Below are 16,231 nucleotides of genomic sequence, written 5' to 3'. Positions count from 1 at the left end.
CTAAGAATTTTAAAATCTTTATTAATTCATTTAAAATAATAAAGTTACAAGTCAACATAACATTTTTATGAAAAATAGCTACATTTTTCAAAAGAAAAATTCAAAGAGAAGAGTGGCACTGTTTTACATTTTTGCAAAGCTCTTTAATATTTAGCCTAATAGAAAACTGCTGAATTCTCACACCTACTTCAGTAAATTTCCTGTGATATGTTATCTTGGTTGAATGAAGCATATGAAGAAAATTCGGCTTCACACAGATATGTAGAGGGAAAGGTGAAGACTGTTTTAATAGTCTTTTCAGATAATTATGGATACTCTATTCTTCTTTCCTACTGTAGCAAAACATGACAACTAGTAGTTTCTTAAAAGTTAGTTGTAATATGGTATCTAAAACCACATCACTGATTTTTTTGCACTGTTACAATTAAAATCCATTGGTCAATCTTGTACTTTACATTGTAACATCATGCATTTGGAAAATATTATTTTACTGAGTTATATAAATCTTCCATTACATAATTTCAAAAAATCAAAAAATCACAATTGTTAACATTATCACCTATCTCTTCAAAAAGCCTTTAAAGTAATGGGAAGCTGACAAGCTCATGACAGCAGATACAAGTTTTCCAAAATTCTTTCTTTTGAGTTCAAATTCTCACATTAATAACACCTGTCAGTTATTTTCCTTGAAGTGACACGCTCACTTCATCATTTGAGAAAATGCCTGCCAAATACCCAAGTCTAAATGAATAATCATACTTTGTCAGTCACTGTTTCAAATAAAAATGGTATTCCATGAAAAAAGCAGCTTAGTTCAGCACACAACTGCATCACCCAAGTGTTTTCCCTCAATTACACCATCATGCTTCATTGTGCAGCATAAGTGCTTTATGTTTATTTCTCATTTCTTCACATAAGATATTAAAAAGATGTGTACTTATAAATAGCCAATAAGCACACAAAAAGATGCTCAAAATCAGTAATCATCAGAAAAATGCACATCAAAAGCATAATGAGATACCACTTCATATGCTTTAGAATGGCTATTAAAAAAAAAAAAAAAAAAAAAAAAAACCAGAAAACAACTGTTGACAAGGCAAGGATGTATAGAAACTGGAACCCATGTGCACTGCTGGTGGGAATGTAAAATGGTACAGCCACTGTGAAAAACACTATGGCAGTTCCTCAAAAAAATTAAACAGAATTATCATATTATCCAGTAATTCCACTTCTGGATATATACCAAAAAGAAATAAAAGCAGGAACTAGAACATTTATACACCCATGTTCAGAGTAGCATTATTCACAGTAGCCAAAAAGTGAAACAACTCAAAAGTCCATCAACAGATGAATAAACAAAATGTGATATATACACACAATGAAATATTATTCAGTCTTGAAAAGGAATGAAATTCTGATATACACTACAACACGGATCAACCTTTTAAACATTATGCTAAGTGAAATAAGCCAGACACAAAATGACAAGTGTTGCTTGGTTCCACTTCTATGAGTGAGGTACCTACAGAGACAGAAAGGAGAATGTTGGTTAGCAGGGACTGGGTGGAATGGGGGAGTTTAGATGTTTAATGAGTATGGAGTTTCAGTCTAAGAGGACGAAAAATTTTCTGGAAATGAATAGTGATGATGGTTGCGCAACAATGTGAATGTACTTCATGCTACTGAAATGTACACTCAAAAATGATTAAGGTGATAAATCTTATGTATATTTTACCACAATTTTTAAAAAAAAGATGTACTCAAGGGCCAAGGTTAATTAAATACTTTTTACTGCTTAATCAAGGACATTCTTAAGAGAAACTGGATTTGTGTTTTTAAACCTAGTGCACATGAAAGTAAAGAATACAGTAACTAGTACAGTTTAGTACTAGTACATTTTAGAGTTGACTGCCTTGATTCATGTTAAGGTGCTAGCAGTGCAAATGCCAATACTGTTCAAATAGCAATCATGTCTTAATACTGTTATGAAAATAATTTTTACCTGACAGACCCCCTCAAAGGGTCTTGCGGACCTCGTTCCTTGGGGTCCACAGGTCACACTTAAGAGAACCATTACTGAAGCCTATTCTTTCAGAAAAGGCAATTGATGTATAAAGGAAAGAGCACAAAAGATCCCAGAACAGTTTTATTTTTGCTTGTTTTGTCTTTTAAGATGAAAGGAACAAACAGGCTTATATGCTGAAAAGGAATCGGGTATAGAAACTATTAAGAAACAAGTAGAAAATAGGAGAAAAATCAGACAACTGATGGAAAAATGAATGGGAGAGAAGAGATGACCAAGAGGACAGCCAGAACAGCCTCTAAAGTTGGAAGTAAAAGGAGAAACAGATATTAAGAGGTAGGTTTGGCAGGGGCAGAGATGAACATTACACTTTGACATAAAAAAAGCTCTCCTTACTTCAAAAAATACAGACAGTAGATGAATGCTTCTTGTTAATGATGGTAATAATCCCATCTTTGAAAAATATTAGAAATTTTCTTTTAATGTTTTTCAATCGTAAATCAAGCACCATTCTATTTTAACTTTTTACTTTCATGTATATGTGTAATGAAAATATACCAAATGTATCATAAAAGTAATGCCAAGGCATTCTTAAGGAAATTGTTTTATGATGTCATAGGAATTTATTTCACTTCAAAGACTTAGATTGTTAGTATTCTAGGTTTAAGTCAAATGCATTTGTGTTGCGATCTAATAAAACAGAAATTTGAAAGAACACTGTTTTCTTTTTACTTTAAACAGATGTAGCACAAACACATTAAATAGAATGTAAAAAAGGATTTGATAGTGCAGCACATCAGGCTCCGAGCCCCATAACCCTGACCTACGAAGAGAAGAAAGTGGTGGATAAGAACTCAGATCTTTCTCCTCCTCTTTTCCCTTTCCTTCTTTCCCACATACAGGAAGTCCTAAGTATTTCTGTGCTAAATTCAACTGAAGAAATTAAAGTAATCCAATTTTTGCTATGTAATTTACAGTTCACAAATATATTATTTCACTTAGTACTGGACCTCTCTAGACTGAGACAACAGGCTAATTTGGGGGAAGCTGGGATTTAAACTTTTAAAATTAATCCTGACATCTTAACTCCAACAACTGCAGCATAGTTTGATGGCCTTAGGAAAGCGCAAAGCAGAAAAGCTTTAACTTTGAAACTCAGGCAAAAATGTATGGGAACAGCTCTCCCACCTCAGACTCCTCAGACAAAAATGCGTAGGAATACCTCTCTCACATCAGACTCCCATTAATACTACAGCTGCCTCCAGGATATTAAAAGTCACCTAGTCCCTTAAGCCTGCTCCAAGTCCCCACCCTAATCAGAGACCAATGCTTGTATGTGTACAGGTACCAATTAAAGGGGCCATATGTAGAGAAAAGAGTGCTAGTCATGACACCTAAATTTTACTCTTCCACACCCAACACTAATAGTGTGACACTTACTGGCTTCACCTCTTACTCCATACTTTCTCATAGTTAAAGGAGAGAACTAAAATTGGATAATCACTACAATCATGGGAAATTTAATGAAGCACTAACATTTTAAAAGAAAAACTGTTAGTCCAACAACACAATTCCAGTTAATATAATATTCAGGATATTTTCTGAAGGAGGCTGAAAGGGTCTTACCCTTAATTCAGGTTCTTGTACACCACCCACCACCAACCCCACCCCCCATATCTAGTTTGCCAAACAGCAAAAATCAATAGAATCAGCCTTACCCTATCCATAACGATCCATCATAACTTTCTGAAATACCTATAGCATTTATTTTAAAAAACAGTCATTACTGTAAGGCAAGAACAAATTCGAACCTTGAGTCTATAAATAGGAACTTCTCACACTAGAAATTTATGAGACATTAGTTACATCCAACTTTGAACACCATAAATTCATATAGCCCTTACAAATTCACTTCCCACATTCCTTACAGATAGGCAAAACACCATAAACACATATTTTAAAAAATAAAACCCATGGATTTGCAACATTTCTAAAGTTCCCACTTCAGTGAGGTGAAAAAACCATAAAATCCATAACAACTATCTTCACTGGGTTAAAAATAAAAATAACTACCAATTTGGGTTAAGATCCTTAGAATTTCTCCTTTGGATTACATAAACAATATTTTGCTAAAAGATGAGAAAATACCAAAGATTTCACAACCCAGTTAACTATTCACTAGGATTTGAACTGGGCCAGTTGGATGAGTTAACCATGAAATTGTGCTAATAAGATGAAGGGCCTATTCGAATTTAATTTAGGTCCATTAGATATACAAAACAAAAACAAAAGCAAATTCTTTAAATCCATATTACTGCGCACAACAATTATCTTACAAACTTCTGTTATTGATCATAGAAAATACCATCAAAAGCCCATACATAGCTGCACATATATAACATCCTAATTCTGAAAAAATAACTCAAAACATATGTCCTACCAATCATGAGTCAGTAGCATTGTCTTTTTTTTCTTTTTCCTATACAAAGAATAGACCATTAACATTCAGTAGGAGAGATTCTGTGATGCAAGCCAGAGAATGAAAAAAGTGGGTCATGACCAGTGATGCATAATCCCACTCCCTACAAAAATAATACTGGCAAGATTCAATAAGTAAAATATGTTATTATCCTGTCTAAGTCACTTTAGTACTAATACCTTAATGATTCCAGAATGAATAGTAAAATCTAGACCAACCACTGGCAATCTCATTCAAAAGAGAATATTTAAGTATGTTATAAAAAGCTCCAGCCAGCCCTACCAACCAACAAAAATTAAGGAAAATAAGTAAACATAGCATTTAAGCAGAAGTGGTATGCTAGAACCCTATCTTCCAGGAAACCAAAGAAGGAATAAATGAATGTCAATGGTGATGATGATTGGCTGTGAACAAAACTGTATGAGGTCTTGGTTTGCTACCCTCTGACCTTTGTGCCAGGCTTACAAATTTCCTAACTTAAAAACAAACTCAATGTCTCTCTACCTAGAAAATAGTACCTCCACTGTCATACAGACTAGAGGAGTCCCAAAGTTAATGGTGACTTGTTTTCTTCCCCCAGAGCCTTAAGATGATGAGATCCCCTTCTTCCTCATCTTGTTAGCCACTAGTCATCCCATTAAGCCTTGGTAGTGTCCACCACTCAAGAAAAAGCCAAACACAGTTGACCATTACCAAAATTGTTTCTTTCTTAAGATCAGTTAAGAGCACATACTTTAGCTCCCTCTGTCCCACAGTAGTGGCTTTCTTTACTGGAGTGATGACATGGCTCAAGGGAACTCAGCTAGAACATTTTGAGAGTCATACCTAATAAGAAGAGCAACGCAGTACTCAAGAAACAAAGATGTATTATATGTATAATCATAATAGACATGTAACAGGATAGTAATCCAAAAACAAATATGGTAGTATTTTTTTCATAATCTAGATACTGCTACACCCCCTACATTATTACCAAATACCTCTATCTCCACTAGTTTCTATAAATGGACAGAACTTGAAAAGCATGGCCAACCTTCTCCTACACATCAACTGGACAGCTGGATATGTCAAATACAGTTGCTATCCAATTGTTTTACAGCAATTTTTAAAAACCACTCTGATCACTTTTTAATTCCATAATTCAATCTCTTACTATATACCTATCATGAGTACAGCACTGCAAGAGATAAAAGATGAGTACAAGCCAAACCTTAAAGATCTAAATTTTAAAGTAGAGAAAACTTTACATTGGAATAGAACAAAGCTGTAAGACAAGTGCTATATGAGTAACAGTTATTATATGGGGCATGGAAGCCATAATTACACTCATTTAGTTGTGGACAGGGCTTCATGGGAAAATAAAGATTGCAAGAAAGTAACTGTATTTTAAATGTATCCTACAAGACCCAATTTCAACAGAGTGGCAATGGAAGGCAGGTGGTTTGGCAAGGAAAGAGCCTGAAAGAATAATCTGAATGCTAATGTAATTCTCTAAGTGAAAGGTATTGAGCACCCAAACTAGAGTTGACAGCACTGGAAACAAAAAGTACCAAATTTCTCACACATATCATGGGTAAACCTTCTATCCATAAACTTACTCAAAAAAGTATGGAAGTTGTAACTCTTCCTCACATATTCTTTTCAAATAAAAACTTGAGAAACAAGGAAGTTTCTTTTACTTTGATACCCACTCTAAAATACATATATTATGAATGAGTCACGTGAAGAACACAAATTAAAAGTTGTAACTCTTGCTCATACAGTCTTTCCAAATAAAAACTTGAGAAACGAGAAAGTTTCTTTTACTTTTTTTTTTTTTTTTTTTTTTGTCTTTGTCGTGACCGGTACTCAGCCAGTGAGCACCCGGCCATTCCTATATAGGATCCGAACCCACGGCGGGAGCATTGCTGCGCTCCCAGCACCGCAGTCTCCTGAGTGCGCCACAGGCTCGGCCCAGTTTCTTTTACTTTCTGATAGCCTCTCTAAAATACATATGAGTCACATGAAGAACACAAATTAAAACAGTAAAATAAGCAATTAAGATGGCACACCCTTTGAAACTAAACATTAGTATTCTGAAATACCATACAATTTGATTTCAGCTCCTATCCCCTGATCTCAAAAAATACCACGTAAGGCAAGTTCTTACAAAAGACTTTGTTGCAATGATTAAGAAATAATTTTATACTGTGGGATAAAAAATTAATTGCTAATCCATTGTGAAGTTTGTCAAAGAACTCAAATGTATGACGATCAAACACAACCCTTTCATTACGGTCTCAATCCTAAAATTGCTCATTGCTATCCCTCCCCACCCAATGCTCCTCTCTTACCAAAAGAAGCAGTAAAAATCAGTTATACAGACAGAAACAGAGAATACAAAAATGGAAAAAGATGTTACAAATTTATCTTTATCCACTCATTTTTTTCTTGCAGAAACAGAGGCCAAAATGTCGTAATGTAAATTAGGGGCAGAAATGGGATTAGCAGCTGGCCCGACTCCAAGTTTTGTCTTTTTTCCCCATGATAGTTGCCCCCAAAAAGACACTATTTCAAAGACAATAAAAATGTTGAAATAGGCAAACCATATTATTTTTAAATTTTTCATATCTTAAAATAATACCCATTGCATAATGCCTCTCTCTAAAGGCTATATCCCAAACTATGCCCTTAGTGTTATTCTACAAGACTAAGACAAACAAAAAATGGAATTCTACAAGATAGGACAAACAAAAAATTCCAAAAACAAAGTCTCTCTCTGGAAAAGGCCTTACAACCACTCTCCTGCAGAGACTTTTGAAACTTTGTTGACTGATCTCATTTATAAAGATGACATACATAGAGAATCTCCAAATTAACTAAGTGCCCAACTATTTAAAACAGCTCAGTCATTAGCCACTCAACTTCCCAACTCAGACTCCTAAAAACAACAGCAGGCTTGTGGGTAAATGAATGGTTCCTGAGACTGCACGCAGGATAAAACCAAGGAATAAACAGTCTCAACCCCCTGAAGATGAAACCTTATGCCCAGACCACTAGAAAAGTGTGGCCATTTTGAAACCACTGCTCAGGACTCTTAATTTTGGAATCCCAGGTCAAAGCTTTGATCATTGCTGATAGCCATCAAATGTGCTCCAAAAGTTATACAAGAGCACTTCAAAAAGTTCATGGAAAAGCAGACGAAAGATAATCTTTTCCATGAAATTTTTGCAGTATCCTCATATATGGTCTACTTCATTTTGACAAAAAATGGGAGAAAAGTGGTGAAAGAAAATCAAGATAATACACATGATTAGTAAAGAACATTATAGAAGACCTTGAATCAATGTAGGAATATCAAACCCACCTTCTAGTATGTTCCCTAATATTAACAACATCAAGGATCTTTTCTATTTTTCCCTCCTGAAGGCCCAAAGATGGAATATACTAAGAAATATTAACTTTTTTATTATTTTTAAAATAACCAAAGACATAACCGTTTCAGTCTGCTCAGTATAAGAATGTCAGTATTAACCACAACAGTTTACTACAGCTAAAACAAAGAAATTTAGCATGTTAGTGCAATTTAGCACCATTATGGGTGATAAATACATAATTTTCAATATGTTTTTTGAAATGCTGAAAATTAGAAATTGTTTAGTGTTAGTAGCTTGTTCTTGAACAAAACTGCCACCTCTAGAGGACATACATCAATGGATAATCAAAATTACATCCCGGGAGCTATCCCTACAACAATAACATAAAAAACCCCAAAGAGAAGTATGTGTTAACAATGTTCTATGTAGTGTTCTTTGCTGCAAATTACTTTCATTTTATTGTGAAACCAAATGCTACTATGAAGGTCAACATTCTATATAACTGACTGAACACTGAAAATTATATGTGGTTGAATGGCATAATAATTGCCTAATGTAAATTATTCAGATTTTTTTTTACAAACATACATGTGATACCTAATGTAAAAACAAGTCAGTATGATTTCAGAATCACATTTCACTGAAAGCTTATAACCAAATCTGAATCTAATGTTTGCCCATATTTACTGATTGGGCATATGCTATTAGGAACTGTCACACATTCTCTTCTTTAATTTTCATAATAGATATTAACTCCATGTTTCAGAACAGGAAACATTCCCTAACTCAACAAAAAAATTGGCTGGATATGTACTACAGGACAAGAACGGAGAATACAGAGGTGAGACTAATTCTGCCCTCAATAAAGCTCATCATCTAAAAATGTTGTCAAAATCAACTGCAGAATGTAAAACAATTTCACAATTGCAAGTAACAGTACTTTTGTTTCTTTTTAACTCAGTCACCTTTATGGAATAAAGAAAAATATGTCAACAGAGTAAGATGACTGACCACAAGGGAGAATCCAGGTTGTTCTTTACAGCTTCAAGGAGGCTAGGTGAAACAACATTTTGCCTTAACTGTTGTTCGTTTTCACCAAAGTAGAAAATTCAGGGTCCCCTGGCCTAAGCAGAAGACCTTTGATGGCCTAGTAAAGAGTTCTTCATTGATGCTTTCAATTTGCAAATTAGGTCTTAAATTCTATTAAAGAAAACCATCTGCTTTCAGGAAAGAAAAAAAAGTCAAATATAATTTCCTTTGAGAAGTATTTGAATGTCCATGGTATGGCCAGGCAACTAGTGTGATACAACAGCAATTAAAACAGAGTCCTTCTAGCCTCAAGAATTTTACTATCTGCTAGGGGAGTAGAGAGAGGAACAATAATTAACTAGTGTTTCTAAGTGCTTTCATATCTCAAGACAAAAGATTAAACCTGATAAAAGGAAAAAAAGCAAATAGCTGCAAGTGTCCACAGAAAGGAGGAAGTGATCATAACCAATAGCTAGGGAGCAGGGATTACACAGGCAAAGGCTGAGTGTAGGCAAATACAAGATTCAGTTATCGAACAACAAGGAGTGGAGCACAGTGTAGCTGGAGCAAAGAGTATTCAACCAGCAAATAACCAGAGGTAAGATTTAAAAGGTAGTTTAAGGATTGAGCATGGATAACTGTGAATGCCAGGCCAAAAAAGTCATCAAGTAAGATGACTTCTCAACAACACAATTGTTCACTTCCCTTCTTGAAGTACTCTCAGGTTTTGAGGCATCAGATTCTCCTGGTATTCCTCATACCTCTCTGGCAGCTCCTACTTAGCCTGCTCTAAATCAGTGGTTCTGAAGGTGTGGTTCCTGGACCAGAAGCATCAGTATCACTGAAGGAGCTGGCAGAAAAGCAAATTCTGCGCCTCACTCAGAAATAGTCAAACGTTGGAGGTGAGGCTCAGAAATCTGTTTTACCAGGTCCTCCAAATGATTCTGATGAACACTAATGTTTGTGACCAGTGCTCTACAGAATCCTTCAGTGAGCACCTTCTCATTCTACACTCTCTCCCTACATCCATCCTCTTTCAGGTCTTTAAATAACAGCCAGATGCTCACTAATCTAAAGTACCTACCTCTAAGACCAAACACCTTTGCTGAGTTCCAGACCATAAACCCAGCTTCCCACTTGACATTTCCTCCCAGATATCTTAACTAAACATATCTAGAACTATTGGATATCATCCCAACAGCCCCCAAAAATATGTTCTTTCCCTAGCTTAGCAAATGGTACCTCTAACCAAGAGTTGCATAAGCAAATCATTCTTGACACTTCCTATTACACAATCCTCATCCAATCCACCACCAGGTCTTCCCATTCAAGCATTCTAACATTCATGTCCATCCCCACTGTCACCACTTTAACTAACCATCTAATCTGTACACCTCTCATTTTCTATATAGCAATCAGCATGATCCTGTGAAAATACAAATCAGAGCATGTCACTGCCACAATTTAAATTCTTCAATACCTTCCCACTGCATTTCACATAAAACTTAAAGCCCTGGACCATCGTCCCCTCTCCAATATTATCTTCCTTGTGATTCGCTCATTGTAGTCCACAGCTCTGAGCATACTTCAATTCCTGAAACTCTACCTCATGTTCAAACCACCCCCACCTTCAAACCTCTCCTTTTACCTAACTTGTCTTATCCTTCAGCTTTCTACTAAAATATCGAAAAGGCCTTCCTGGAACCCCAATCTAAACTGATTTAGTTATTCTCTCATAAAACCCTCATCTTTCTCTTCACAACACCTATCAAAATGTTTAACTATATTAACTTGGTGATTTTTGTTTGCTTGCTGAACATTTGTCTTCCACACTAGTCTGTAAGTTCCATAAGGTCAGAAATATCTCCGCTATTATTCTCCACTATATAATTAGCCCTAGCTGTTCCTGGCACACAGGAGGCTTTTAATAAATAGTAGTGCAGTAGTAACAGTTGTTAATATTTTTGGTAAATTCTCCCCTTCTTCTGTCCTCTCCTGGGAATGTTAACTTAGAAGTTACAGTGTAGCCACAGATGATTTCTGCAAATGCTTAAATTCATCACCTCCCTACTGATTTATATTGCAAAATCAGATGTATTTTAATTAACAAAGAGAACTGGTTAATATTTAGCCTATATTCACTCACCCTAATATAAGCATTTAACTCTGAGAAAACTACTAAGTACTTTCACAGAACTATGTAGTAAACTCCTGGCCTCCAATTACTGGCAAAGCCAATAACCCTCATGTCTAGGTCATTAAGTTTTTTACCTACCTCAACATATTCGCACTGCCGTTCCTATCCAGGGCCCATAAACTCATGATTAGATTATCTCACCAAGTTACAGTGGGCCTCCCAGTCTCAAGTCCATTTTGTATCAAGGACATTTGGAAAAAAATGTCTCCTACTGAAAAACCAAGTTCTTCCCATTATCAATATTAAATTCCTCAGACTAGCACCAAAGGTCATCTTATGATGATGCATTGATCAGCAAGCCAGTCCTATGTTTTAATAAAAACTTGGAAAGTAATATTGAATTATATGTGCTTGACAAGTTGACACAATTTCAAGCTAAAACTGGCATATGGGTCTACTCCATTTCTACAGCCCAAAGTTGAGATTTGTTTAGCACAGACTCCTGAAACTAAGCCATTTTTGAGAAAAGACATGAAAATGCCTCACTATGATATCAGTCCTTCAAACTTTGAGCAGAAACTAAAAAGGAACAAGCTGTTAGCATTTTCAAACATATATGTGCTTAACTAGGAAGACATTATAATACAAAATATATAATGTTTCAGAGAAGGAACTACTCCAACAGTTTAGTTATAACATATGTATTAGTTCATTTGTGTTGCTCATAACAAAATACTCGAAGTGGGTAATTTATAAAGAAAATGAAATTTATTGCTTACAGTTTCTGAGGCAGGGAAGTCCAAAGTCCATCTGGTGGTGGCAACAGTGACCCAAGGATCTCACATTGTAAGATGGTGGAAGCAGAGAGAGAAAGACTCTCTTCTTTTAAAGCCCTCAGAACCACGCCCCTGACCACCATTTTTAATCCATTCACTACTACATGGTCCTACAACCCAATCACCTCTTCAAGGCCCCACCTTACAAGTTCCATAATAGGATTTCCCACCCTCTTAACAGTCACAGTGAGGGCTAAGTTCCTAATACATAAAACTTGGGGGACACAACTCAAGCTTCAGGGAGTTTTGGGGGGACATAATTCAATCCGCTACAACATACAACATAAGTATACCCCTGGAATCTGTTTTTTTTAAGTTAGAGATGTAATTTATATATGTATAACAATAATTGACGCTCATTATTTGGAGATTCCATATTTGCAAATTCAACTATTCTCTAAAATTTATTTATATCCCCAAAATTACTCATGGCACTTTCACAGTCATTTGCAGACATGTGCACAATGATCAAAAAATCCGAGTCTCTTGGGCCGGCCCCATGGCTCACTCAGGGGAGTGCAGCACTGGTGGCGATGAGGCCGCAGGTTCAGATCCTATATAGGGATGGCCAGTGTGCTCACTGGCTGTAAATGGTGCTGATGACACCAAGCCGAGAGTTGCGATCCCCTTACCAATCAAAAAAATAAATAAAAAATAAAAATAAAAATCCAAGTCTCTTGATTTGCATTCTTGTTTCAGCTCTCATACTGTAAACAAGTGTCTTTTTCATGGTCTATTTAGTGCCATGTTTTTCCCTTTTCTGTGTTTTCTACTGGTGATTTCACTGTTTCGATGGCATAATCTCAAGTGTAGTGCTAAAGTACTGTCTTGTGTTCCTAAGCAAGAGAAGACTATGATGTACCTTACAGAGAAAATACATGTTAGATAATCTTCATTTAGGTATGAGTATAATGATGTTGGCCATGATTTCAGTGCTACTGAATCAACAATATATATTAAATAAACACACATAAAACAAGGTTGTATATTGATCAGTTGTCAAAAATATTGTGAACAGAGGCTTGCAGGAACCTAACCCTGTATTTCCCCTAAAAGCAATAGTTCAGTATTCACTAATTCAGTGTTCATGGTGACTTTTTGAAACATGACTACTTATATATACAAGTATAGACACAGAGACAAATAGACAGGGATTGATTTATTGAAGACACTGCAGAGGTGACTCTCAGTAAGCTGCCTATGTTTGCAGTAGCATGGCAAAAACGCCTCAGGGTATAGCATCTACTGGTTCCTGGCCTGTTTAAACAACACTGACCCAAAGCAAAAAATGTATAATCTATACCAAATTTGTTTTTTTGGTCTGTCTTAGCTTCCACCACTTTTTTCTCAGTGGTATACCTCTCCCCAATTCAGGTACTCTAAACTATAAAGCCTTTTCACAAGCACTTGCCCCAATCTTAGAATCAGGTAAACCTGCCATTACTGATTAATCACACTTAAATGTGAACCACACTTGTGCTTAAACATCTTTTCTAAACTGTGTCATTGCTTATTTGGAGGAAGAAGGAATCTTAAGCATCTGAAGTAAGAATAAAGCAGTCAGAATCAAAAAGTAAAAGGAATACAGATTGTTTCAATTGTATGTGTGCTGGAGAAAAAAGCCTAGGCCTTGGCCTCCCCTCCAGGGAAGTCTTAAAACCTAATCCCAGGAGCTGAGGTATAGGATGGGGAAGTTCCATTTTTCAAAAGGGTTTGTTTCTTCAACCCTTGCTTCCTCTTAGCACTTGATTACTTATTTTTCAAGAGAAATGACAAATTTATGACAAAAGTTAGTGGAACACTCTAACGTTTACATTAGTGCTTGAAAAGATTCGTTTTTGTAGTTGAATTAAGACTCTACTTTTGAGGTTCATTTTTATTTTCATTTTCCAAAATTACTTATTTTTTATTGAAAATAACTTGTTTAGGGTAGTGATAGGATATGCTTAAGGCAATTACACAAGTTACAAATTCAAAATCTAGTTTATGAAATGTCAACATTTTCTTTCTATTAAATAAAACACCCACCTGGGATTTAGTGGAATGAAGTGAGTATATCAACTACTCAAACTACACTTCAATTAGTTTCTAAAACATTTCAAAGACATAAATATGGCACCTAAGTTAACAGCCATGTGTTCTTAAAACTTACAACCCAATCTACACCAACACTTGAAATTCATGTGTAATAAAGAGTTAGGAAATTTTACAGCATAGTAAATTTATCGGTCAAAACCAATCACCATATACTTTATTCTATGGAGAAGCTAAGGATCCTCCTTCCCCTACCTCTGCAAGGTTCAGCTAGGCTCATTATTCTGGACAATGGTTTACAAAACAATGACATTCATCCCTGAATAAGTCATGATTTCTTTCTCTTTAGTATACTTTATAGACAAAAATATTCAGGTTTTTCTCTTGTACTAATTTACTACTGTTTATTGCATTTCAAAAAAAATATGATGTACTGTTTTCATACCACATCGACGTCTAACTCTCAGAGAAGCAAAACTACTCTCCTAGATTTCTTCTCTCAACTTTAGAACTTAAGAGCCATTTCTCAACAAATTACTTCTTATAAATTTTTAGATTTATTCTGTAACATTATTTTGCAAACAAAACTTCAAAGGTTAATGAAGCATGCAACAAACAAGTATTTTCTACAACTCAATTCCACCAGAAATACAAAATTAAAGTCTAGGATCTTTCCTTAAAATGAAATAAACTTTTTTTGTAAGTAGCTTTCTACCTGCTGTCATAACCTGTCACAGGTAGTCAAGGACTGACCACAAAACTTGGCAAGTTAAAGTAAACCTGCTTTCATATCACTTTTTGAAGTACTACCAAAGAGGCTTACTGGAAGAGCATGAATAGTACTCTGTTCCATAGAGAAGACTGTAAATAACAGATAAACGGACTTGTAATTTACCTGCTCCACCAAAGCAACCTATTAACTGAATTTGCGGCGAAGTATCACCTTCAACACACACACGAATATACTGTTTTTCAACTGATGACTGAGCAAATCCAGGCTCGACACCAGGGGCTGCAGGGTCCTGTGCCCTGCGGCGCGGGTGGAGGCTCGCACGTAGAAGCCAACGCATGACAGCCGCCTGAGCCACAGCTGGCACAGCATAGCCTCAATCCTGCACGAACTGACCCTCTAATGAGTCACTGGCCCAATCATGACACCACATCGCTTGCTAGAACGTCTTCTATTTATTTCCTCGCGTCAAGGACAGAAAATGATTTAAACTCGTAAAAAGAGAACTGTGCACCGGTCAGGGCTGCCAGCGGCGAGAAAAGCCGGCTTAAGAGCGAAAGCCCGAGCTACTCTTTAAGAGCCCCCGCGGGCCCATCAGAGGAGGTAGAACAGGGAAGAGTAAGGCGAGAGGGCGAGGATCCGGAGAAGCCACCGCCACACCCCAGCCCTCCCTCACCTGCCTGCTGAGCCTCCCCGGGCGCCCGTACCTTCGGCCAGGGACTCCTCCAGGGTGACCTGGTAGCGGCCGACCGCGAAGACCCGGACCCCCACCGATGAGCCACCGGAGCCGGCCCCGCCGGCCCCGCCACCCGCCGCTCCGCCGCCGCTGCCGCCCTCAGACTTAGGCATCCGAGAGAACTTCTTCATGGTCCCGCCGGCGCGCTGGAGGGCGCGGGGAGCACACAAGGGCGAGCGAGAGCGCGAGTCCCCGGCCCGGCGCGCGGCCGAGCGTCCTCGAGGGCTCGCCGCCCCTCGCCCGTCCGAGCGTCCGTGCTCGCTGCGGCCCACCGAGCCTCACATTAGGAGCTCCCCCAGCGCACAGTCCCGGCCCCGCCGCCCGCTCCGCGGCTCCGCTGCAGTTGCCGGGCTCCCGCAGAGGGCGCCGGGGAGGGCGGGGACGGGGCGGGGCGCGAGGGGGCGGGCCCGAGCGAGGGGGCGACGCCACCGCCTCCGCGAGTACCCCGCGCCCTCGCCGCTTCACTAAGCGCCAGGAGCACGAACCCGGGAGAGGGGAGTGAAGGAGGAAGACTGGGAAGGGGGCGGGGCGGCAGCCCCTCCGGGGAGTGGACTGAGCCTCTCCGGCCGCACACCCTCGGGACCGCCGCCCACCGCGCGGTCTGCCACTCGAGGCCGTTGGCGCCGCGATGTTACTGCCAACCGCTCAGTGAGGCCGGACACCCTGCGCAGGCGCGCCGCCTGCACCGCCGGAAGTGACGGTTCCGGCTCTTGTCACGTGGAGGGTGAACGGGGAGTGATTATGGGGGTTGGGGACAAGGGCGAAGTTCGGGGTCCCAGGTCGGGGGTTGCGTCGGGAGGGTTCTGGCCAGGCCTGTGGGGCCCGGCTTCGAGCATTGACGGGGGACGGGAACCGGTTCCCGCACTGGCCA

The 16,231-nt window shown here is 38.3% G+C and overlaps 1 protein-coding gene across 1 annotated transcript in view; it reads right to left on the bottom strand.

The window, feature by feature from the left end:
• The window catches only part of BMP2K (BMP2 inducible kinase), a 126,643-nt gene extending 110,627 nt beyond the window's left edge, over positions 1–16,016 (bottom strand). The window contains exon 1 of the mRNA XM_063108517.1: positions 15,332–16,016. Coding sequence (XP_062964587.1) covers positions 15,332–15,491 — 160 coding nt within the window. The 5' untranslated portion in view covers positions 15,492–16,016. The remainder of the gene's footprint in view (positions 1–15,331) is intronic.
• Between the last annotated feature and the right edge of the window lie 215 nt (positions 16,017–16,231).

The sequence above is a fragment of the Cynocephalus volans genome, chromosome 9 (genome assembly GCF_027409185.1).
Source record: "Cynocephalus volans isolate mCynVol1 chromosome 9, mCynVol1.pri, whole genome shotgun sequence".
In the NCBI taxonomy this organism is placed as follows: domain Eukaryota; kingdom Metazoa; phylum Chordata; class Mammalia; order Dermoptera; family Cynocephalidae; genus Cynocephalus; species Cynocephalus volans.
Note: the sequence above shows the minus strand (reverse complement) of the source record. Positions and strands in the feature narration are given on the sequence as shown.